Below are 25260 nucleotides of genomic sequence, written 5' to 3'. Positions count from 1 at the left end.
CACAACTTCACTGCTCCTCAGTTCCCTGTGTAACAGAATTAAAATAAAATGCCCTCCACCAGGGAGAGGACAAGGGGCAGGAATTGTAGCTAGAGGAAAAAGCTGCCTTTTAGTGACAGCTCACATTTAAAATTATTTAATAGGGTCATAAAACCTCAGGCTGAAACTCTTCATGTATATTAGTGTGTGTGGATTGCACTTGGTCTGGTATTTATTATCAGCAGAGAAACACGTTGCCCTGAAAATAGGGAATGTCAGCCGCTCCTTTCTGGAGCAGATTTGGCAAAAATTCTGTTTAATGGGAACAATTACCTGGGTAAGGTCATTTAGCAGGATGCAAAAAGACAAATATTGGATACAGTGGGAAAGATGACACCTCCCCATGGTTCATCTAAAATCAGATACTTTTTGTGGTTCTTGATGTTGAAGAAGATGTCAAAGACCAATTAGAGTGATTGAACTTTGGCTCTACCATGTTCTAATTAAAATATTGACTAAAATTGATTTAAAAGATCAAACAAGGAAATAATATGTAAGGATAAGAGACTGTAAAATTAAAATAGTGACAATTAAACTATTTAATAGCACAGCTTTTAGTTATATGTAAGTAGCTACTTGGGTAACTCGTTCTGTGGCAAAGTGATGTGTTTGTTACATCCTCTTCATCCTCTTTGGCTCTGTTCAAGCCTTGTTGGTCAGGAGTGTTTGGAGTTGGGACGTGATGGATCAGGGACTGCTTCAGGTGAGGTTTGTGTGCCTGCTGAAGCTCAGGAGTAAATCCTGAGGCAGCCCAGAGACAGCAGGAAAGGGGATTTTACCTTTTATAAACACTGGTAGTTGTGTTGTCTGTATCAGAATTTGAGAAAGAACGTGATGAGGGGGTTTTTTGCATTTTATTTTAACTTGTTTTGACTTCAGATAGTTGGAAGATGACAAGTTTTGCCTGGAGATACGAGAACCCTGGCAAGGGCTGGGATTCCTGTGTGGAGTCTTTAACGTATCCAGAGGGAAACATTGATGGATCTGGCAGGGATCAAGTGAAGCTCTGTCACTGCTGGGGTGGGAAAGGCTGGATTTGGTTCCCAGGGAGAACCAGAGCAGTTCCCTGGGATGTGTCTGAACCCTGGAAGCTCCTGAGGTGTTTGTCCCAACCTCACTGGGAACATTTGGTCTCAAAGCTCCTTTTTGGAGGTAGCTCTGAGTGCTGACCTCTAGTAAAAAGGCTTTTGAGGAAAACAGCCTTTAATTGAATTTGCTGAAGTGTCCTGTGCAGCAGATGACCTCACACCTTTCTTCTGGTGTCCTCTTGTTTTCTGGAAGTGCAAATGCCTGCTTGGACCCTCAGATGATATTGAATAATAAAGAGGTTTTTTTCCACTGGTTCCATAAGCCATGTATGAAAATCAGATGATGGAAACTGCATTATCAAAAGTCTTTAAGTCCCATTTTGGAATGATCTTGTAAATCTGTTGAAGCTGATGTACCTCCTGTATCATTTACCCAAATTAGTGCTCATTTCCCCTATGAAAGACTGAAGCAAAACGCTCTTACCAATCCCAGACAGACCATGCATGCTTTTAAAGCAAATTGGCAACTGTGAGAGCAGGGAGAAACTAAAACTTCAGCAGGAAAAAGCTTTTCATCAGCAAAACTGCACATATTTGACACTGACTCGTCCTGATTGCTACAAGACAGACTCAGAGCTGTAGAGCCATATCAAAGGCAAAAAAAATTCATTTTCCTGTTCGACTGTGGGATTTGAGGAGCAAGACATGCAACACCACGTACATCACAGCTTGTCTTTTGTGGTGGTATCTTTGGTATTAATAAAGACCTGTTTTCTTCAGCATTTAACTCTCAAAATACAAACCTTAATTCTCTTTTTCCTCCTATTTCTGCAGCTTGTTGTCACTTAGTGGAAAATCCATCCAGTTTAGTTCAAGAAAATCAAACGCCAACTGTTGTAGAAAGTGATTCCATCTAGCACAGGAAACAAACTTATTTTTGAGACAGCAGAACACACAACAGGAGGTGGTTATTTTAAATGTATAATATATGGTTTAGGAATTAATATTCATAATCTCTTGGAGAAATTAATTAAAGGAGGTTTATTAGGTATAAGAAGCTCAATACAACATCCACTCAAGTGTAATTACAATGTGAATTCCTTTCAAGTGAACTTTTCCTGGCTCTGGTGGTGAATGTCCTCCTGCAAAGCTGTTTGCCTTTAGTCAGGGGCTGTGTGGCACTGGCAGATGTGATTTGTCCTGCAGCATTTTAACAAGCTGTTCAGGAGTCTGCAATTAGCCAGAAACATTTATTTCATGGTCTCTATGATTGCTGCCTGCAATTAAAAAAAACCTCACAAAACAAACAGCCCCGGATGCCATTCCCCATGGCAGCTTTGTCTCTCATGTTCCCCTTCCCATGTTTATATTTATTTATTAAATGAGAGAAGGACAGTTTTACAGCATAAAGATGGGCCAAAGTTTGTGTTTGAGGGTGGATGAGATGAGGCACGTTGGAATGTGGCCAGAAGCCCTTTGGACACCAAATCCCTCTGGATACTGGATCCAGAGTATCAGAAAATGCTTGGCTCATGGCTTTCCTTGAGCTTGACACAGCTTAAGTGACTTTGCTGATCTCTACTGTTGTTGTTTGCTGGAAGGAGAAAAGTTACCTGTAAATCACTTAAAACTCTTGAGTTTTCCAGTCCCAGGCTGGGTACTAAACCATAAATACATTTTTGTGTCATGCTTTACTTGTTTTCTGTTGTTCCAGCTTGGTCTCCGGTTTTATTTAGAAGTGCCAAAAAAGCCTCTTTCTTCTGTCTGAAATGATGAGGAGGAGACTTTTAGGGTTTTTAACTACAGCAGCAACTTGAAGTATTTTGAGAAGGGTGTAGCTAAGTGCAAGATGATAAAATTTAAGAGGGTAAAAAAGCAGGGGGGAGGGAGAGTGTAACAGAACTGTTGGTGAATTGGAAAGAACTGGGTGGTTGGTTTGTTTATTTGAAGTGCTCCAAAACTAGAACAGGCATGTTCTTATTATGCAATATTAGTGACCTGTTAGTTTTCATAGAAGGGCTCTAAACCCCTGGGACCCTCCAACCTCGCAGTTCTTTTGAAGTTTTTAGCAAAATTGCCTCGATTACAGAAAAATGCTCCAGAGGAGGGGAGTGTTTATTTTCCAAGCTACTCTTTTGTGTGTGTATTTTTCTTTACGATCTGTGTTGTTGTAGTTGTTTACAGAAAAGCTCAAAAATCGCTGTCAGCAGCCCCCAAGCCTGGGTCTGGTGGCGATGCTGACTGAGCAGTAACAGAATCCCACAGTGGTGGGGTGGGAAGGGAACTCTGGAGATTCCCCCAGTCCAAACCCCTGCCAAGGCCAGGGTCACCTGGAGCAGGTGACACGGGGACATGTCCTGAGAGGGAGCCTCCACGCCCTCCCTGGGCAGCTGGCCAGACCTCTGCCAGCCTCCATGGATGGAGGTTCATGGGATTCCATTTTAGTTTATGGACATCACTCCTCACCCCAGGATGGGCACAGCACCTCTCACCTGTATCGCTGTGAGCCCAGCCAGAAAGACACACTCAGAGCCGGAGTTCTGGGTTGATCAGAGTAGTAGGGCAGAAGATCTCTGGTTTGTTTATTCCTTCCTGTTTTATACTTCTAGCAAGGTGACCATAGACTGTAGAGGGGCATTCTCACCTCTTACCCACATTGGTCAAAGAAGCTGTCATTTAACCTCCCTTCTCTTGGAGAAGGGATTCATAACAATAGCACTATTTACAAAACACGATCTTCTGTTTACATTAACGAGAGTGAGAAGCTGCACACTTCTACTTTAGTATGAACGCTCAGTAAACTAAGATTCACAGTGACACACCTGTTCTTCAGCCCTGGGTGTACCTTTATTCATTCCCAGAAATTAAAAATAATATCCCTCCATCTGCTGCAGAGAACAGCTGATCTAAAAATCCCACCACAGCCATATGGGATATTTTTTATTCCCACCCCCCCCGTTTAAAAACCTCTATGAACACCCACTTCTCCCTTCCCAGATCCTGACCTTCGAGACCAAGAACCCGACGGAGCTGGCGGAGCGTCTGCGCTCGGTGTGCGGGAACCAGAGCAACGCGTACGCGCGGCTGCTGGAGTACCGGCTGAACGCGCTGCGCGGGCTCTGGAACGCGCAGCGCCAGCTGGCCCTGGAGGAGCAGCACGACCGCGACGGCGCCGGCGACGAGGAGGCGCTGGCGCTGCTCAAACGCCAGGGCTTGTTACAGCAGCCCGAGCAGGCTCCCTTCACCTCGCGCATGGGGCTGCTGCTGGTGTTCCCGCTGATCCAGTCGCAGAGCAGGACGGACCCTTCCCTGTGTAACATCACGGCCGAGGTGCTGCTGAACTGCCTGCGGGACTGCCAGCCGCTGAGCCTGACCAAGGAGCCGGCCGACTGCCTCAACGGCATCGAGGCCCTGCTCTGCTCCTGGCTCGAGGACACGGCGCCCTCCGGACAGCACATCCCCTACAAGCAGAAGGAAAACGCTGCCGCTGCCCTGGTTGCCTTGGCTTGTGCGAGGTGAGGGATGAAGTAAATCCTCCTTTTTAACCCTTCCAAAGTTCCAAGCTAGCTCAGACCTTAAGAGGCTTTGGAGGAGTATTTCATAGACAGAATAAAGGAGGCTCTAACCCTCAGCTGCAGTAAGATGTTTATTCCAGGTGGTCTCCAGAGGGAAAGAGGGTGTGCACAGAGGAACGTGGTCTTTTCTCAGCTCTTGCCAGGGAGGGGCAGTTTGGGACACAGCCAGTGGGGTCAGAAAGGGAAGGAATGGTCAAACTGCATGGTACAAGCTCTAGAGGTCCTTGAGGGGGGAGAGACCATTCCCACAGGGGAATGTAACAGAGGGAGATGAAATAAGAGAGTCACGGGATTGCTGAGGTTGGTTGTAAGGCCCTGGAATACTTGAGTTTGAGGGTTGAGCTGAGGTTCCTGAGGTCTGGCCCAAGGCAAAATCCCAACCAGATGTTCTCAAGGGGTCACGAGTACACAAAAGTCTACTGGCAAAATAGAGAGAATTAAGGAACTTTGGCAAAATCCAGCCATGATTCACCATTAACCACATCCCCAAATTCCACATCCACATATTTTGAACCCCTCCAGGATGGTGACTCCAGTGACCCTGGGCAATGCTGTGGTTGGTGTTCATTCTCTCTTTCCTTTGAAACAAATCAAAAATGAGGTGACTGCACTGGTGATACTTATTTTTAGCTTGCACCAGCCTTTCTCTTTCTGATATTTAAATATTGGGTTGGAAAGGGTGAAACTGCTAAGCATTTCTTTTTAGCATGTGTTTAGCATATGCAAAAGCAGAAAGATCTGGGTTAGCAATGCCTCGTGTGCATATTGCTGCTTCTACTGCTCTAGGAATGGTTCCAAATGTGTTTATCAGGGAGAAAAGTTGTCTCCTTTTCCCTTTGTCCTGCCCTTTTGTGCACCTTTCTTTGGCTGGAGAAGGTGGAACTGCCAGGTTTCGGGGCAATTCCTTTCAGATTCAATTTCGGTGTTGTCTCTCAAATGTCTGGAGGTATTTTTTCATTTTGTTGCCAGTGAAGAGTTCAACCATTGTAGATTAAAATACCCCTTGTCCTTCATGGGTTTGGCATCAGCTGATTGAGGACAAATTGGTCATAATTGATTTAATCAAAATTTACTTTATTTAGAGAGTGGGGCTTGGGGAGAGGGGGAAGAAATACAAAACCTCTGCAAAGCCCCATGAATGTGGCTTTAAAGTCACCAGGAGCCTTTTGGAAATGTTGGCTTGAATGTTTCTGCAGGTCACAGCCTTGTCTGTGAAGTTTAACTCTGATTTAAGATGTTGCAGTTCCCAGGATATAGCATGATTTGCTTTAGGAAAAGGTTTATTCAAATGAAACCTACTTAATTTCTAGTGCACTTGTTTTAATGAAGTCAATGAGAAATTTATGGTATGTGGCAAATTATTCTGTCCTGACAACTGCCTTATCTGAAAGGCAATGTACTTGAACATAGCTCAGAGAAATTGGATTTGATAAACACAATCTCATTTCTTTTTTTTTCCCAGATGTCAATTTGCAGGAAATATGGGATGTTCTCTTGCAGCTGAGCTAAATATCAAGTAGAGCTTTTGAACTTCAGGTTGATCTTTTATTTTTTTTGCAAGTCTGCCTTGCACTGCTAGGAGAGTTGAAATATCCCATTGTGCTTTGTTCACCTCTGAAAGCCTCACACTTTTCCTTTAAATATCTAAGTCATGTGTTGAAGAGAAAACCTTGAAAATGAGACTATTATTGATATTCCTAGTTGCAATCTTGGGTGCTTCTTATTGCTAAAAATAAAACAACAGGGTAAATATTGCTTTAAATAATTAATTGAGGTGCTTTAATGTGTTTGGTGTCAATTTTCTCCAGGCTGAGGTTTATCAGTGAAAGCAAAGAGCTGAAGATGTCACTGGGGAAAACAGGGATTGGGGCGTGGAGGAGGAAAGTTTGGGAGCTGACTGACCACATGTGACAGCAAAAGGTTGGATTCAGCAGAGTGCAGGGCAAGGATCACTCCTGTTTGTGAAGAAAGCAGCTCATAACTGACCTAAAACACGGCCAAATTCTCCTACTTAGGTGGGCTGTAATACATGGAAATAAAGCTACCACATCTTCCAGAAAATGGCCCTGACCTTTGAAACAGGAATTGTAAAATACAAAATTTTAAAGACATCTGGAGCTTCCAAATTCGGGGTTCTGAGGGGAGACCTCATCCCAATGCACAACTTCTTCAGGAGGGGCAGTGCAGGGGCAGCCCCGATCTCTGAGCAGGGACAGGACCCAGGGAAGGGCTGGAGCTGTGTCAGGGCAGGGTTAGGTTGGATATCAGGGGAAAATTCTTCCCCTAGATGGTGCTGGCACTGCCCAGGCTCCCCAGGGAATGGGCACAGCCCTGAGGCTGCCACAGCTCCAGGAGGGTTTGGAAAATGCTCCCAGGGACAGGCTGGGATTGTTGGGGTGTCTCTGCAGGGACAGGAGCTGGGTGGTGACCCCTGTGGTCCCTTCCAATTTGGGATATTCCATGATTCTGTGCAAAGTAATCAGAATCTTGATAAGAAATGGATGACTCTGCTCTTTCCTATTGGAATTAGGAAAGGCTTCTCCAGGCGGGAGTGCAGCAGCCCTTGCTCACACTTGGGCTCAGCCAGGAAGATCCACGGGTGGCACTGGAGATTTAAATGTGATTAATCCTGAAAGAGCTGCTTCAGGAGCAGTGTTGAGGTGTTTTATCAGGTGCCTGGATTGTCTTTATGGACCTGCTGTTGATGACCCAGCTGCTTTCCCTCCCTTCAGCCTCTTCCAAAAGAAGGTGGTGGGATTTAGGCCAGAGGTTCCTCAGCATTCTGCCTGTCTGTCCCTCTCTTTCCTCCTTCCCCTTCCTCCCCAAAGAATGAACATCCTCCAGGGAAGAGACATCAGTCAGAGGAGAAGCTGATTCCAATCGTGGCCGTGGTTCTGGGCGTTCTCCACGGCTGCTGTTGTGTGTGTTCAGTCTGGCTTCAATAGACATCTTTAATTCATGTTTTTCTTGTCCTTTTAGAGGGTCGCTGAAAACCTTTGTTCATACAGTGCATCTATTACAGAAACAGACTGAGCTGGGGTCCCTGCCTGTGGCTGATGTTCTCTACAGGTGGGTAGAACTTTTCTCCTTATAACCTTTTTTAGCAGCTCTGAAAATGTGTTAAGTGTGTGTAGGGAGGAATGTCTTTAAAAGTGATTAAAAGGCTTTAGAGTTACCGAAAGCTTTAGGGAAGATTGAGATTTAGTCATGTGCAGAAGGCTTTAGAAAATCAAATCTAAAAGCATTGATTGGGTTTTGGGTGGTTTGTTTCTATTTTTTTCATTAAATATTGATGATTCTTTTAAGTGGCTTATGAACTCTGACAGAATAATTACTTTAAATACATCTTTGTCTTAACTTTTAATTTAGCTGATTTTTCCTACCGCTATTCTTGATGAAATTTTATTTTATTTTCTGCTTAAAGGTTGTTGCTTTTGGAGGGAGGCCCTGGATCCCCCTCCTGCCTGCTTGGAGGGAAGCACATCGTGTCCTGGGGCTTTGAGGACATGTTACCTGCCCCTGATGCCAACACTGGTGCCAGCAGTGAAAATAAAGGTGAATTATTTCATCCCTGTCACTATCAGCAGAGGAGGACACAATGCTTTAAAGTGCTGATAATTGTTTAAAGATTAATGTAAAACTTCAGAGTTGGGGCTTAAAAAATATTGCTTTTTGATTGCTGAAGAGCAGCTGCTGGTTTAAACTGTCAGGTTGTGGGAAACAGTCCAAAGCAGTTGATCCAGTGACCCTTCCTGACTCCAGTGGGAATTTTTCAGAGGGGTCAGGCAGAGTTTGGATATTATCCCCTCGTTAGAGCACAATCACTGCCCTGTGCACTATCCCTGTGTTCAATAGCCAGCTATCAGTGGCACAGCAAGTTTATTTTTAGAAGTACAAGTTCATTGTTTGGGTTTTTTTCCCCTCTTCCCTACTCTGCTTTTGTTTCTACCCAGCTGATTTTTGAAGTTCTTTTTTTAATGCTTTCTTTTGTATTTCTTTTCCTGAATTCATTCTCAGTTTTTACTGCTTTGTTTGCTTACTATTTTTGTGATAAATAAGAGTTCACACGGTTTTAGAAATAGTAGTTCAAGCTTTGAAATTTAGGAATTTAAAAATCTGAGTTGTCATTTTAGGCTACCTGCAGATTTACTGGAGACATCTCTTTTTAGGAATTTAGGCAGGAGTGTGAGTGGACTTTTCCTTCCTGAGCTGAGTGTTCAAATCTTCAATAGATTGACTGGACTTGTGTCCCTTCTTGATTATTAATAATTACTGCCCTGTGTTTCAAATACATTTTGCCTTAATTAAAGTGTTCAGAGGTGGAAGGATCTTTAGGAGAATCACAGAGTTTGGCAGAAATGAGATCAAGGCTCAATATTAGATTCTCCTTCCCTCTCACACTGTGTGAGACCACCTGGGCACTTCTGAGACTTGGAGGAGATGTGAAGAAACCACTGGGTCTCATGGGCTGTGCCTGTGTTACAGCAGCTCTTAGAGCACCAAATAATAAATCCAGTATTAAAAAAGGGTTGGTAGTGACCTGCCATGAGCACCTGCTGGTTTCCCTGAGGGGAGAATTCCCAGCTGGAATGTCACAGAGGTGCTCTGTGCTGTCCTCCTGCTGCAGACGCAGACCTGGGCCGGTGCCTTGCAGCCGACGGGCTCTACCTGTACACGACCAATTCCGTGGGCAGGGGGATCAGCAAGCTGGGATCAGGACTGCACGGGACCCTCAGGTAAGGGCCACTGCAGTGCTGGCTGTTCTGCAGAGCTGCTGAAACCTGAAATTTCCTGTACTGGGAAACCTCTCCCAGATGCTGGGAGTAGCAAGACTGGAGAAAGGAGGTGATCTCCAAGGTCCTTCCCAACCCACACCGATCTATGATTCCACGATTTTGTGAATTTTCATTAAATGCTATTTTAATGTGTTTGGTTTCTCATCTGAAATTCTCCTTGAGTGTGCTTTGTCTAAAATTAAATAGCAGGTTGAGGTTAGAAGAGGCCTGTGGAGGCCGTTAGTTCAACCTCCACTGTAGCAGAATTTTAGATTCCATTTTATTTTTAATGCCTAGTAAGTTGGTTGATTCTTTGCTGAGAGGGATATACTACAGACCAGTTCTGTGACATTTTATTTATAGCTGAGTTTGTGAGTGTTTGTTTGCTAATTATGTCATTCATTAAGTAATTAGTGCAGCTGTGACTCACTGTACCTCCTTGCTACTTCATTGCTTGAAAACCACGAGGCTTTTTACGCTTAAAGCCTTTCACAACAAAAATCGCTGACTTGAATGTAAGCTCAGTCAAAGTTCAGCACTGTGGTTGCGAGTTGTTATTTGAAAAAACCTCAGAGAAGCAGGGCAGGGTTGAAGGGGTTTGAACATCCTGGTGGGTTTTTTGCAGGGGGTTTGTGTACTGCCGGAATGAGGAGCTGGAGACGGGCTGGGTGGCTTTTGGCAACGGCAAACTCCTCCATCGGCCCGTGTCCTTTGATAGCAAACCTCACTACCTGTTCCAGCTTGTGGATCAACATACCCTGCAGGTAAAGGGGACAGGCTGAATGAATCACACGCTTTTTAGCTTTAATTAGTTTTATCCTTGAAGTCTCTTATTTTGTGGAACTGCTTTTTTCTAACCCCGCCTTGAAGCGACCGTGTGGTGAATGTGTAAGTTATGGCAGAGATGTTACTGTTTCAGTGTGTCTTACGTATAAATATATGTATTTATCTATTATTATACTGTACTGACAGAGCTTGTTCAGCCTGGAGGAGACTGAGGGGAGACCTCATCCCAATCTACAGCTTCCTGAGGAGGGGCAGCTCCAACTCTGCTCTGTGTGAGCGGGGACAGGACCCAGGGAAGGGCTGGAGCTGTGTCAGGACAGGGTTAGGTTGGATATCAGGGAAAGATTCTTCCTTCCCCTGGTGTTGGGCACTGCCCAGGCTCCCCAGGGAATGGTCCCAGCCCCAAGGCTGCCAGAGCCCCAGGAGTGTTTGGACACTGCTCCCAGGGGTGCCAGGGTGGGATTGTTGGGGTGTCTGTGCAGGAACAGGGATCAGTAATGATCCCTGTGGGTCCCTTCCCACACAGGATATTCCATGATTCCAGTGTGGTCACATCTTACAGCAATCAAACAACAGCAAAAGGGACTTTGATGTAAATCAAGAATGTATTTGTTCTTCCCCATCCCAAAATTCAGGTGTTGTTTCCGATCTGGTTGTGATTTGTAGATAAACAACATTTGCCCTTTGTAAAACTGGAGTAGTTTGTTTACTTTAGGTTTTTCCTGCTGTTGTTTTAAGGATGGATATGCACATTTATGTCCAGTGTGTTTCCTGACACTGAGAATGTTTAGATTCCCCTTTTCTTCTCAAGTTTCCAGCAATGTTTGAGAGAAGTTGCAGAAAGTAGGTGACTCTGTAGGATGTGTATTTTCCTTGTGGTACTGTGCATTTGTTCTCCATCATTAGAGAGGAGATGATCCTTTTATTTTTAGATAGGTTAAATTTGAGATCAATGAGCTGGTTTGGATATTTGGCAAATATCACAGAATAGCTGTTGGTAATAAATCAATGTAATGCTGCTACTAAGTCCAATATTAAGCCTCTTCTGCACTAACTGCATTTGATCTCTGTTTATTTTTCATACTGTTCATGCTTGTAAGGCCAAACTGCAAAATCAGAGCTGTTAAGATGCTTTCTGTCTCATAGGTATGTCAGATAATCCCAATGCCAGTAAATCACTTCCCAGTTGGCAGCACTATGACCACCGTGCATCTTTCTTCAGATGGCACCTTTTTCTACTGGATTTGGTCTCCTGCAAGCCTCAACGAAAAAACCCCCAAAGGCCACTCTGTCTTTATGGATATTTTTGAAATTATAGTAAGCAAATCATGTGTTTCCTATGCCTGATGTTGGTAGCATAACCCACTTTAATTAAATACCAGCATTTTCTAATTGACGTATTAGGTTTGGATATTTATGGGCATGATCTGAATGGATTTATGTGAAATAACTGAACGGAACTGTCTGATTCCATGTCCAGAGGATTATTATATTTAGCAATATGAATTCTCTTGTAGGATAAAATGTATTTTTTATGTCTGTATTTCTGCTCAGCAGAGGAGGATGGAGTGGGCTGGTGGAGCTGGAACTGGGAGGCTGTAGTAGTACAACTCATGGAAAATCCCTAACGCTCTAAATCACATTTTCATTAAAAGATGCATTCTGCAGTAAAAACATCCCCTGAACACCATGGGCTGAAGAAATCATTGCTCACACTTTTTGCCTGGAAAAATGATTCAGATCCAAATGATTTGCAAGAAAATACAAGAGGATTATGTATTTTTAAGCAGAGTTTCCTAAATAAACTCAAGTTTATGACAAGCAGTTCTGTCTTTAAGAACAAGCATAAATAGAAGATATCCTATTAAATATCTCAAAGATATTAGATATCTTCTATTAAATTATTCTATTGAACCACAAAGTCACAAAAAATAATCCTGTCTTGCTTTCAGAGCTTTGTTTTTGCAAGAACTTCTGTCAGCAAAGTTTCGCTTTGTATTCCTACCTCGTTCTCTCCCCTATGGATTTCAATATCTAAAGTTTTCTTTTCCCCTCCATTTTACTAGGTAGAAAATGGCATTTGTATAGCAAATCCTCTGCAGGAAAGAATTATCCTGATGAGGAAAGAGGGGGAATCTGCCAAGAGCATCAATGAGATGCTGCTGAGCCGCCTGTCCCGGTACCGCGCCTCCCCCTCGGCCACCCTCGCTGCTCTCACGGGCTCCACCATCTCCAACACCCTCAAGGAGGACCAGGCAGGTCAGAACCCTTCACTTTTCATTTCTTAACACACACAGCATCCATCCTGGTTATTACTGACCTCTTAGGACAGCTTTAAAAAAAAACAGCGTGTGATTTTTGTCCTTTTTTTTCCCCAAATACATAGTTGGAAGATCCTCACAGTATTTGCTTAATGCTGGAATCATCAGTTTCTGTGCTAAATTAGGGTTGTGAGGAAAGTTTAGGGGTGGAAAATGGGAAGCACCCTTTTCCAATTCCATTATTGAACTAGTTTGGGGAATCTGATAGTTGCATTTCTCTGCTGGCAGCTCAGCTGGTCTAATTGGTATGTAAAAATGGCCTGCAGGTTAGAAAATGGAATTATTGCTTCACCAGTCACTGGAATATTACAAATCTTAGGTGATTTTGCACTTTTTCGAGGTCACCTGCATGATGTTTGGGTATTCTTTTATGGAAACAACTGAAGTTAATGAGGGAATCTTTAATGAGCTGCACTGATGGCTTTCAGGATGATCTGGAGCTTTGTTAGATTTGTCTGAAGATTTTACTCAGTTTATCTTGAATTATTTCTCTTCCAAGTACGTGAGTTTCCTTTCTTCAATTTGAAACAATTGAAAGTATTTCCATAAAAATAAATTATACATTAAATGGCTCTGTTTCCAGGGAATTTGGCAAGGAGTTAGCTCAGAGAGCTATTTTAAAGGTTGTGTTTTGCCATTTAACAACTCAAGTGGTACAGAAAAAGGAGAGTAAGTGGCTATTCTTGGCTAATTCTTGAGTCAGCACTCAAAAAGTGTTGATCAGCTGTTGCAAGAGGGAGATCATTTGGGCTGTCTACGTTTCATGAGGAGCAGGAGAACTTAAAATAGTAAATGCATAGTGAATCTCAAGTGATCTCTGTATGTGAGGAGATCATTTGCCTCCAAGTGCTTTCAATGTAATTATCACCACACAATTCTTAACAGTTTAGGTTATACCTAATTTTTCATTTATTTTATTTTGAAGTTGTTTCCTTTAGTTGAATAACCTGTGAAACTCTTTGTAACCTTGTGGGGATTGGTGCTGAGTGTGTGAGGCAGGGAGGCTGCAGAGGAGTCATGGATGCTCCATCCCTGGAAATGCTCAAGGCTGGGTTCAAGGAGCTCTGAGCAACCTGATCTCATGGAAGGGGTGTCCCTGTCCACGAGGCTGGACTGGGATAATCTTGAAGGTCCCTTCCAACCCAAACCATTCCGGAATTCTGTCAAAACTTCTTAGCAGATCCTGTAAATGCCGCTTCCTTCAAAGCTCCGAGCAGAGCTCTGCCTCGTTCTGCAGAGCTGCAGTTTGTGACCTTTCTCTGGTGCCCCTTGCAGCTGCCAACACGAGCTGTGGGCTGCCCCTGAAGATGCTGAGGAAGACCCCGATCTACACGTGTGGCACCTACCTGGTGATGCTGGTGCCACCGCCGGGGGGCTCGGGCAGCTCGGCCACGCGCTCGCTCTTCGGGGGCACCAGCGCTTTGTCCTCCTTGAAAAGTAAGTCAGAGCCATTTGTGGCAGCCTGGGAGTCCTTGGCTGCCTGGAATGCCATAAACTTCTCAGGAATTGATGGGAGCTGTGTTTCTGTGCAGTTCTTGCCTCCAGCCTGGTGTTCAATATCTCGGACGGGCAGTTCACCAGCAGGGCGGATCTCATCGACGCCGCGGGCAGCTCGCTCGGACGGGGGGCTCTGGTGCCAGGCCTTGGTAAGGAGCACAGCAATCCCTCAGATCCCAAATAATCCATCTGGGTTTGATTTGCAGTCAGCTCTGCACTGGGGTGGGGTTGCATGTCCGTGGTTGTCGGTGTGAGGCTCGAAAAGACACACAGAGCCAAGAATTTGGGAGAGCAGAAGAGTAGCAGGGAGAATTTCTGCTTTGTTTATTACTTCTTATTATATACTTCAAGAAAGGTGACCATGGATTGGAGAGTGGAATCCCCACCTCCCAACCACACCGGTAAAAAGGGCTGCCATTCAACTTCCCCTTCTCTTGGAGAAGGAATTCAAAACAATGGCAATATTTACAAAATATGATCTCCTGTTTACATGAAAGAGCATGAGAAAGTGAGAACTTCTGCTATAATGTGAATGCTCAGAAAACTAGAAAATCTCATGGTGACACGTGGTGAAATTTTAGAAACTTTTAAAGCAAATAGTTTGGATTTACGATGCCTATAAAGATGCTTCAGGCTGGTTTCCTACTAAATTGATGTGTGAAACATTTTCCTTTTCTCAGGTGCTTGTTATGATACAATGAATAACATGATCTGGACGTGCTCCAATGATTATATCGATCAGTGGTGCAATCCTGGGAACCAGGCATTCCACTGTGTGTGCCAGAGGCTGGGAGTGAGTCACGTCATCGCAGAGCCCAAAGGTGAGGGGAACCACGAGTCAGCTCTGTGTACAAAGGGGAGTGAAACAGAGCAGTGGCAGAGAGACAGAAACTGTCCTGCTGTTAACAGCTGAGTTCATTCCTGAAAAGAGTTGTAAATATTGGTCATGGTTTAGCTTAGATTTAAGAGAGGGAAAGGTTCAAAGTGAGATGTGTAGAAGATTTCTGGATTGCTGCTGCCTTCAGCACATTCAAAAGGTGTTTTGGGTAATCCTTTTATGCCCTGAAGTTGATTTATTGCATTTTAGAACCAAAGGCTGATGATCCAGTCTGTGTTTATGGACAGCATTTGAACTCCTCTCCTTGCAGGGGATGCAACAACCACAAACGAGGTCATTAACCAGTTACTGCACCATGTTGGTGCCATGTGCATCCACCAGCTCAACCTCCTGGCAGCCAGCAACAGCCTCCCCATCAGCAATTTTCTGGGCAAGCAGCATCCCATTGAAGCCCATCACCTGAGCAGCATCTGCGACATTATGGAAAAGGCCATGGTCAATGGAGACACCTGCATCATCCGCTGCATCCTCGTTGTCTTCCAGGTGCAGAAACTTAAAGGGACTTCAAAATTCACATGGGAAAATGGAAAATTGGGTTTGGAGTATAGGCAACCACTGGTTTCATTTTAATTTAATTTTATTTCTTTTTCTCCATTGGAATCCGTGTAATGGAGATTGATTTAGCAGTGGCTTTGCAATATTTTATATATTCATTTAAGAGCTCTAATTTAAATATAATATCTACCTTTACAGATTAGAATAAAACACAGAGGGGTTATTTCCTTCTTTCTTTGTATTCTCCCTCCTCCATTTTTTGATTCAAAATCAGGTTCTGACTCTCAGATTTCTAGACCACACAAATAGTTCGAGAAACTAACTGGAGAAAATAAGTTAATGTAAGTAATATTCATATATTAATATTAATATTGTTGTGTTTAATTTTTCTTAGGTGGTTTTTAAATTTTTCTTCAGCCCCCAAACTGAAAGGAACAGAGACATTGTCAGAAGGTCTGGGCTGTTACTGTGGCAGTTACTGATGGCCCCAAGGGATCAGATCTGCTCTGAAATCCAGAAGGAAGTTTGTCTGGCCATTAGGTGAATATCTGTTTTATCAAGTTCAAGTTAACTTAAATTGTAGTTTCTTTGAAATGTAGTGACAGATGAACGTGCACGTTGTATTCAGTTTAATTTTACATTAATATGAGAAAGTGTAGTGTGATGGATTTTAAGACACAATATGATAAAATTATTACAGTTTGTGTCTGGAAGAAGAGAAATCCAATGTGTTGTTCTTGATGAAATAACAGGTAGCAATTACTTCCTTACTTTTAATTTCTTTTTCACTTGCTTTCTAAAGGGTTTTTTTTAATGTTTATTATAAAATAGTTGCAAAATTCAGGCAAAGTTTCCTTGAATGAGTTCCTTATTTAGCTGCTGTGGTGTTCAGGAAAAGGCAAAGCTGGTGTTGACAGCTCTTACCTCAGTGTTTTAAGTGAAGTTCTCCTGAACAAAAGGAGCTTCAGGAGAAGCAGAATTATAACACTGGAGGGATTAATAACACTTGAGCAATGCTCTGAGACTGAAGGCCCAGGGGAAAAAAAAAAAGTGTGGTTGTATCTCCTGAAAAGGAGATAATGGAAACCTCAGGGCCAAGGAATGCTGGCCACAGCGTGCCAAGGACAGCCAGAACCTTTCCAGTGGGAAGTGCTCCAGCGGTTGGGAACAAAATCTTTTGAATATCAACCTGCATTTTCTTGGTGTGAATCACAACATTCTTAATTTCTGTGGCTGTGTGCAACTCTGAGTGAGGAATAGTTTGGCTCAGGAGGATTGCCTGGCATTTTCAGGGTAAAAGTATCTCCTGTCACCTGCATGGGTTCCTTGGAATCCCTGTGTATTCCAGGGCTTTGCTGAACAGCCCAAGGTGGGCTCTGGGTGATTTTTCCTTCCTCCTGTTTTCTCCCTGGGAGATTCTGGTGCCACTGGAGCCCTCAAAGAGAGCTGGCAATGTGTTAAAACTTTTCCTGAGGTTTTTATCAGAGTGGATCAGCATGATCCAGAGGGAAGGGAGCTGCAGTAATCTCTGCTCTCAGTGTGATGCTGAAAAACATTTCAGTTTTCTTTCCTGTCACTGAAAAAGAAAAGGGAAAGGAAATGGCAAAGTTGCATAATGATTTCAGCACTTGAGACAGGCATGAAGTGCTCCTTTGAAGTGATTGTGATCTGGATGGGGGAATTCACATAGAAAGGACAGAGTTCATCACAAGTTAGAGGGAGAAGTCTCCACCTGGAATGTTTCTGCAGAGCTGGGGTGTTCCTGAAATGCTCCTTCCAGAATCTTCTGGGTAGCTTAAACTAAGTAGAGCCAGTCTCCAAAAAGTGCAGAACATTACCAGTAGTGATTTCTTGTTTATTGTATTTGTGTTTTCCGCTGTTCTTGGCACGGAGAAGCCTCAGCTCTTACCCCTTCACCATTTGGGAGTTTTTCTCTTAGCCATCATCATTTTTCCTGACATCTCTGTTTCTGAACAAACTGATGGTGCTGCCCTGTGTGCAAGTGATGAATGGGGAGTTTTCCAGAGGGAATTAGCTCTTGGAGAAGCTTTGGGACCTAACCAATAAAATATAATTGATTACAAGAGATTCCTGGAGGAAAAAAGCTGCTTATGTCCTAATATTGATGTTAAAATCTGGAGGATGCTCTTCTAAGCCTTTACAAAGACATTGTGAATGTTCCATCAGAGGCTGAGTCTGTGGTGCCATTTGTCACATGTCCACTGAAATGGTTTTGTTATTTCTAAATCCATGAAGTAATGCATGGTTTTATTTTTTCCTTAGCTCTGGTTTAAATATCCTGTATCCTGGAGAAGCAGAAATCAATAATTTATTGAAATTGGTCTTAACTGAAGGTGAGAATGTCTTATTGCCAGGTGAGAGTGGGGTTTTTCTGGGAACAAAAAATCAAAGTACATCTCAAGCTTAGAGAGAGAACAACTTGGGATTTAAATCCATGCTTTTCTAGGAAATTATGGAATGCTTCAACTTCCAAAAGGCTGCATGGCCTAGGGTAGATCAGGTGGAGAAGAGGAATATTTGCAGTAATCAGAGGTGATGTTAGACCTCAGTAAGGGGGAGAGATATCCTGGAGTTCACCAGGAAATGGGAGTCTGGCCTTGGCAGCAGCTGGTGCTCAGTGATTTGTGATTTGTTACTTCTCAGGAACGTGTTGGGAATTTCCAGCAGTGCCATGGGCAGGGAGAGTGCTCCCAGTCTGGTCACCCTGGGAGTGCAGCCTTTCCTGAGCTGCAGTCTGTGTTAATTGAGGTATTGGGGAAATAAAGTCTATTCTGTAAAGGCTGCTTTGCTAAAGTTCTTTATTTCCCTTTTAGGAGAGAGGAACAGTGGCCTCTCGCAGCTCCGGGATGTTATCCTCACCAATTTAGCTGAGCAGCTGCAGAACAACAGATTTGGAAGTGAAGATGATGATCATTATAGGTAAAAAGCCTCAGCTTATAGGGTATTTTTCTGTTATTTGCTTGAGCTGAACTTGCAGAACTTCTGCTGGAATTGCTTGGTGTGTTCCTGCAGTGTGACCTGAATGTTGGTTGTGTCTGTGGGGGAGATTTCATTAGGATGAGGAAGAGATTGGATGTTTTAGGGCAAACTTTGGATGCTCCTGTACCCAGACTGGGTTTGGAATTCCTCGTTCCTTGCCATGTTCATGGTAAATTTGAATGATAAATTCATAAATATTATTTTACGGCATTTCTCTGCGTATCATAGGTGACTTTCCAGCAGTAGAACTGCCAGTATCAAGTAGCTGTTTCAATTGGGAGGAGTCTTTTATAGGAGCCGTAAGAAATCACAGATTTCCATCAGCACAGTGCAGCAAACCCCTGGAAATCTGTTGTACTTGTTAAACATTTCAGCCTTAGGATTTTTTGTGTCTGAAGTTTGATCTTTGTTTAGGTTTCCCATAGTCTGGGATGCAGCTTGCAGAGTGAGCTGAGCTGTACAAAATGCACAATAATTAACAATTAACAATTTCCACTTTTCTTGCCTCCCTTGAAGACTCAATGATGAGCTCTTGCACTACATCCTCAAGATTGTTGTCCGAGAATCTTGTGTCTTAATCACCAAGTGCCAAACTGTATCTAAAGATGACTTTCAAAGGCTTCTTTCAACTGTGCCTGTAAGTAAAATGTGTTTTGATAAAAGTGTCTCTGCCTTTGGCTTCTTTTCCTCCTTGAATCCATCCTCTTCACTGAGTACAAGGAGGTGAAACTTTTATAGCTGTCTTAAATCCAGGAGAAGAGTTGTCTTCTGTTTGTGTTGTGCAGGGAAGAAAAGAATAATTTCTCACAGCAAAGGAAATAATTCAGTAATGCTGGAATGGGTTTATACATGGATTTATTTTCCAGTTGCTCTCGTTCAGTTTAAGCAAAGTTTGTGGATCTCAGTATTCAAAGCATTACAGCAGCTTAAAAAATCAAACATGCAGTTGTGTATTGTGGTTGATACAGGCTGAAAAAGGTACCAGTGACAGGCAGAAATGAGTTCAAGCTGACATTTGATGGTAAAACAGTGGGCAGGTGTTTTCAGCAAGATCAGCTCCCTGGGAAAGGCAAATTGAACTTCCATAAAAACACTGGGAGGGGACAGGATGTCCTGGCCTGGGGGAAGGAGGAGTGGCATGGAACCATCACCTTCAGGAGTGTGAATTGCATTTATCACTCTGGTGGCATGGTCTTTTCAGAATTAATTAATTCTTACAGTTCCTGAATATTGCTACAGTGTTCCAAACCTGGACAAAGTTATGCTGCCTCTTTATATTTTTGTGGGTTACTTCACAAAATTCAGCATTTTGCAACCGATTTTGTTTCTTAAATATATTATATTATTTCTTTGCTCTTTCTTTTCTTCTTCCTCAACCTTTTTTCTTTCCTCTCTCCAATTTCCAAGCCTGGGGCTTTCCTGACTGGGGGATGATGAAGGGTTTGGATAATGCAAAGTTTTACTTATTTGTGTTCAAGGCTGCGTCCTCGTGCTTGCGGTACCTGATGGCTGTGCAGAACCACCTCCTCAGTAACACTATTCTGATTAAACCCGATGACAATGATGACAGTGACAGCTCCTTGCAGGGAGAGACATTGAAGGTACAGGTAAACACCAAGTTTTATTCTAGTATGGCTCTCTCCAGTCAGTGTGCCTGTGACACCTCGGTCCTGCAGTGCTGTTTGCTGGTGGTTCTGTTCCTTTGGATGGAGTTAAATAGCTGGAGAGCAGGGAAAAACAGAGTAAAATCTCTAGTTATTCTGTGTTCAGGATACCAGCTTGCATTCCCTGTTATCAGTGAGAGCAGTCAATTCCTAAATGTATGTATAATGAGATTTTAAATAGATTTTAATTAATAAGTGCTAGTAGGATTCCTGGCACCGAAATTTCCTTTCCTGGACACATTACCCCGGACACTTTTTCTTCTCCCAGTCATTCAGGTGGTCCTTGAAAAAAATATTTTTAAATAAATAAATAGAAAAGGAGTTTCTAATTTGCCTTACCTGGCTTCTACTTTTTTGCAGTTTAAACAAACAGAGCTTGTGTAGAACCACCTCCATCAGTTGTCTGAAATAGAGAGAATAAATTTTGTGGCAAGGCAGCTGTTAGAGGACAAGGTTTGAGGACAGGCTTTGGTTGGTAGAAGTTCATTAAAATGCATTTCACACTGCTTCATCCAGCTCCCAGGTTTGCCCTGGAGTGCAGGTTGTCTGCTCATGGTAGTTTTGGTAATAATTCTTCCCTAACTGAATTAATTTTTGAATTTCTGGTACTTTGCTAAGCTGGTTTTCTCTGCTGCTCTTTGAGGCTGTGTGTGTTTGTGATGCAGTTGGAAGCGATTTGTTCAGGCTCATTGAGTAAATGCTAAATATTGGAGTATTTTCCTTGTCTCACTATTCACGCCGTGTTCATTGTTCAGTTTCTCTCTCTGCAGTGCTCCTCATCCCTGCTAGGACATTGTCACCAGTCCTGTCCCTTGGCTGGCTCTCAGCTCTCTCCTGTGCTGGACTTGGGGCTTCCCTCCCTCTAGAAACTGGATGTGCATCCTGTAAAACATGCACCCAGTTTCTCCCAGCACTTTGGGGCTTAACATTAATCAAATTTAAGTCTTGGATGAATCTCCTGCTGCAGGCCTGCCAGGTCACATTATCATTCTTTTCATTTGGAAATCCATCTTTTTGTTCTGTTGTCCTTTTTGGGGGGGATTTTTTAAGATTTAAGTATCCTGTAACTCTTTCTTTTTTTTTCTTAGGAACTCAAGACCAGCATTTTGTCTCTCGCCACACAAATCCTGACAGGATGTGATGAAGTCTTAGAAATGCTGCAACAAGTCACTACAGCACTAATTAACAGTGACATTTCTGACAGGGAGCAAAGGTAAGACAAGTGGGAGGATCCTAATTTGGGAACAGGGAGCTGCTGCTCTTTGTGGCTTATTGTGCAAGCACAGTTAGCATTAATTATTCCTTATCACTTTATATTTGAGCTCTGAATGCACAGGAACTGTTTCTTCCTGTAGCAATTGTTTGGCACTCAGCTGGTGAAGACTTTGTAATCACTCTCTGTGTCAGTCCTGATCATCTGTGGGTTGATATTTCTGTGGGAATCTCAAACTGGGAAGATTTTAGTCAGTTATAATGATATTTATGAGTAGGATACCTGGAAATAAACTGTAATTAGCTGGGAATACTGCTGTAAGCTAGAACAATCTGTTTATTTTTAAATTCTTGGTTATTACATCTCTGGTAGCTGGATTAGATGTTTGTACATGACAATCCCTGGGTGTTGTTTTGATATCCCACATATTCCATCAGCTGCCCTTCCCTGTCTCCCCACCTTGGGAATGGGGTGGAAACAGAAGCTGTGAACTTTCCTCTCCTCAAACAAACAGCTCCCTGTCCCAGCTGTGTTCCAGGTTTCACTTTCTGCTTCTCTGTGCCTGCAAGATTAGTTGTGTTTATTGACAACACACAATTCCTGGGTGATATTTTCATACGAGTTCGTGTTCAAATATATTTTTGTAGCTGCAGATCCTTTTCAAGTCCTTTGAGCTCCATGTGCTGGGAGCTGATATCCACACTGCTGCATTTGTGTTTGATGGGGACTTTCATCCTGTGCCCAGGGGAGCTTATCCTTCTCTGAGTAATTATTAAATTGTTGATTTACTGTCTCTGCTCTCAGATTGTTCAGTGAGAGTTGTCAGCAATTCAAGGTCACTGACACTTGGGAGAAATTGCAGTGGTTTCAAGATTGTTTTGGGGATTTTGTTGGTATAACACAAACATCCTCTGCTGAATTTTGAATTGCTGTTACAAGATGAAACAGAAGTGACTAAAAGCAGAAGTGCTGCTCTGTGAAAAGAGTAACTTTGGCTCTCCTTCCAGGTTAAAAGGCCTGGAGCAGATCACAAAGGCCACCATGCTTGGCCACCTGCTGCCCGTGCTGCTGACATCCCTGATGCACCCCAACCTGCAGACCCTGACCATGGCTGATGCCCTGATGCCTCAGCTGGTGCAGCTGGTCCTTTACACCAGCCAGGTACGGGCTCTGTGCCACCCCAGGGCTGCCCAGGACCTCCAAAATCCTGCTCAGCTTCCTGCAGAGACTCATCCACACACCACAGTTCAGCTTCTCAGCAGCTGCCAAAGCTGCCGATGCTGTGTTAAATTTGGCTGCTCCAGGAGCTGCTCAGAAATGATTTACTGTCAGTAATAACAGTAGGATTGTTAATTATTTCAATAATGAGCTCTTAAAATGCTTTACAGTTTGCATGTCCCTAACATTGTGTATTTTGGGCCACAGACTGCACTGCTGCTTAAAACCCAGTCTCCAGTTTTCTCAGAACTGAACAGTTCCCCCAGTTGTGCTCCAGAGCAGAAAGGGAAGCAGTTACCTGATGAGAGGTGATTTTCTTTACATTTGGGTCTTTTCATGGGATAACTATAATGTTTATTTGACCATTGTTGTGGGATAAAGCAGCAGTTTTTATTTGAATTAATTTTTAAAGGTGTGCTGGAATGATTTCTAAGGCTGTCTCAGTTTTGTATAAGCTTTTGCAAAAGGCAGTTAGTGCCAAATTTTGTTCTGTCTATAGAATTAAACTATTAATAACTTCAAGTTGTTTACACAGAATATGGTTTGTTTTGGTTTTTTCCCTCACCTCAAGCGTTAGAAATTAATTCTAAATGTTCCTCTCACAATAAATTAGGCTAAGGAGGTCCATCAAGAGAAAATGTAAATTGCTCTGGCAGCATGAGATACAGAATTAAAACCATTGCAAAGCTGTTAAATGGTTTAATTTACAGAGAAATAACATTTTTAACTCCTGCATTTAAATGGTGTGTCTGAGCTCAAAGTTTTCCAGCTCATGCTTGGGAACAGAAACAAACAGCTAAAATCAAATAAAAATGCCTATTTGCAGCTTTGGAGAATTTGGAATACCAAAGAATTTGTGATAATGGGATTTCTGTGAATAGGAGTATATGTAATTTATGAATAATGATGATGATAATATATATGATTATATAATGATAATAATATATGTAATACATTAATTCCCTCAATACAGTCATGCCTAAAACCAGGAGTCAGTTCCTTGTCTGTGTGTGTCAGTACTGAGAGATGATTTTTAAGTACTTTATATCCTAACGTCTGAATGAAATCTCCTGTATTTTAGGCAGAAATCTGCCATATTTTAGGCCCAAATTCTCACTTTTAATTTCAGGATGCTGGAAGAGAAGGAAGAGCCAGGATTCCTGACTGGTTTGAAGATCCCTGCTCCCTGGGCTGCTGGGAAGACCGTGGAGACAGTGCACCCTGTCAGGGATAATTATAAATTTAAGGAAACTGTCCACATTCCAGGAGCCCGCTGTTTGTATCTTAGATTTGACAACAGATGCTCCTCCCAGTATGATTATGACAAGGTAAGCAAGGGCCAGCTCAGCACCCCTGCAGTGAGGGAATTCCCTCAGAAAAAGTGGGAGTTCTGCCAGGGGACAAGCGTGGGAGGCTCCAGGGATTGGGAGGGGTTGAGGGGTGGTTTGGGTTGGTTTTTCCCCTCAGAAATTCTATCAGTTCTGTTTTTTAGAAAAAGAAATTCAGGCTGGCTCAGATTGTCCAAGTGTTTGACTTTTCTCATTTTTACTCACGTTCAGTTTTCCTTATTTCCCAAATTTTAATCAAGCTGCCTCCTTTGATGAGCACAATTGGTTTAAACTGGGCAGAGCTGGAGAGGTTCCTTTTTTTCTGATGATAGAGCTTGTTTACCTGAATTCATAGGAACAAATATTTGAATTTTAAGAGAACAACCAATAGCACTTACCCACTTTGTATTATCAGAGAGCTGCTCGTGCTGCTTGCTGAGTGCTGCTGTTTATTCTTTGGCACGGAGCAAGTCCTGATACTCATAAATAACTAATGGCACTATCTTCAATATTAATGTCACCCATTACTGATTGAACCCCCCCAAAAAAACTCTGATCCCACCAAAGTCACTGAGCAAACTTTGGCTTTGCTGGGAGCAGGATCAGCCCCAGGAGCCAGGGAAGGAGTTTATTCTGTGCCTCAGGATTGCTCCTGCTCTCTGCTCCCAGCCCTGCTGTGTGAGCAGGGCCCAAACCCCTCAAGCCCCTGCGTGCCTCAGTTTCCCCATCTGTAAAATGGGGATAATAATACTTAACCCTGGTGCCCTCACAGAGCCTGTGAGGATTGGTTCACGTGCATGGAGCGCTTCGAGAGTCGAAAGCGCGGTGGAAGTGCTAAGTATTATTATTATTATTAGGTTTTCTTGTTTTTCTCTTACAGTCTAACAGTGTATTTTATGTTTTGAAGTTGGTGATCTATGCTGGTCCTAGCACAAACAGTAGGAAGGTTGCTGAGTATGGAGGCAATACACTGGGATATGGCAGCCGTAGTGTCTTAGGAACGGGGTGGCCCAAGGACTTAGTGAAGGTACAGTATCTCCCACCCACCACTCCTTCCCATAGAAAATTCCCTTTGGAAACCATGCCCAGCCCATTTTACCCTCACAGCTATGCATTCCAAGCTTTTAAGTGTACAGTGATGAGATCCCTGCTCAGTGAGCTGTTGTGTCCTTGGGGGAGAACTTTAAACTCGGCTTTGTGTTCCTTGTGATGCTTCCCTTGGAGTTTGTTTTGTGTCTTCCTGGAATTCCTGATGGAGATTTGAGTCCTGGAGTCTCTAATGGCAGTGCTCTTCTCCTAAGTACACCCTCCTAGGAGAAGTTCTATGCATATTCTCTTAAAGTAAATGTTTTTTACTTTATATATCAAATATATCAAGTAGCAAATGTAACAAATAAATTCCAACCATTTCTGTTGGATTTTA

At 43.0% G+C, this 25260-nt stretch overlaps 1 protein-coding gene across 4 annotated transcripts in view; it reads left to right on the top strand.

Moving 5' to 3' along the window:
• Positions 1–25260, top strand: part of HECTD4 (HECT domain E3 ubiquitin protein ligase 4) — a 66754-nt gene that overhangs the window by 5714 nt on the left and 35780 nt on the right. The window contains exons 2-22 of one of the 4 annotated variants that reach the window (XM_063415590.1): positions 4065–4582; positions 7622–7711; positions 8067–8197; positions 9270–9378; positions 10043–10181; positions 11350–11520; positions 12270–12462; positions 13800–13961; positions 14057–14170; positions 14702–14842; positions 15170–15402; positions 15809–15954; positions 17698–17768; positions 18249–18354; positions 18931–19051; positions 19893–20015; positions 21167–21291; positions 22299–22452; positions 22717–22817; positions 23639–23837; positions 24745–24864. In XM_063415590.1, the coding sequence (XP_063271660.1) occupies positions 4065–4582; positions 7622–7711; positions 8067–8197; positions 9270–9378; positions 10043–10181; positions 11350–11520; positions 12270–12462; positions 13800–13961; positions 14057–14170; positions 14702–14842; positions 15170–15402; positions 15809–15954; positions 17698–17768; positions 18249–18354; positions 18931–19051; positions 19893–20015; positions 21167–21291; positions 22299–22452; positions 22717–22817; positions 23639–23837; positions 24745–24864 (3267 nt within the window). Of the gene's footprint in view, positions 1–4064; positions 4583–7621; positions 7712–8066; positions 8198–9269; positions 9379–10042; positions 10182–11349; positions 11521–12269; positions 12463–13799; positions 13962–14056; positions 14171–14701; positions 14843–15169; positions 15403–15808; positions 15955–17697; positions 17769–18248; positions 18355–18930; positions 19052–19892; positions 20022–21166; positions 21292–22298; positions 22453–22716; positions 22818–23638; positions 23838–24717; positions 24865–25260 lie in introns of all 4 variants that reach the window. The other 3 variants (XM_063415588.1, XM_063415589.1, XM_063415587.1) reach the window with 3 other exon arrangements.

The sequence above is a fragment of the Prinia subflava genome, chromosome 19 (assembly GCF_021018805.1).
Source record: "Prinia subflava isolate CZ2003 ecotype Zambia chromosome 19, Cam_Psub_1.2, whole genome shotgun sequence".
Taxonomy (NCBI): Eukaryota; Metazoa; Chordata; class Aves; order Passeriformes; family Cisticolidae; genus Prinia; species Prinia subflava.
Note: the sequence above shows the minus strand (reverse complement) of the source record. Positions and strands in the feature narration are given on the sequence as shown.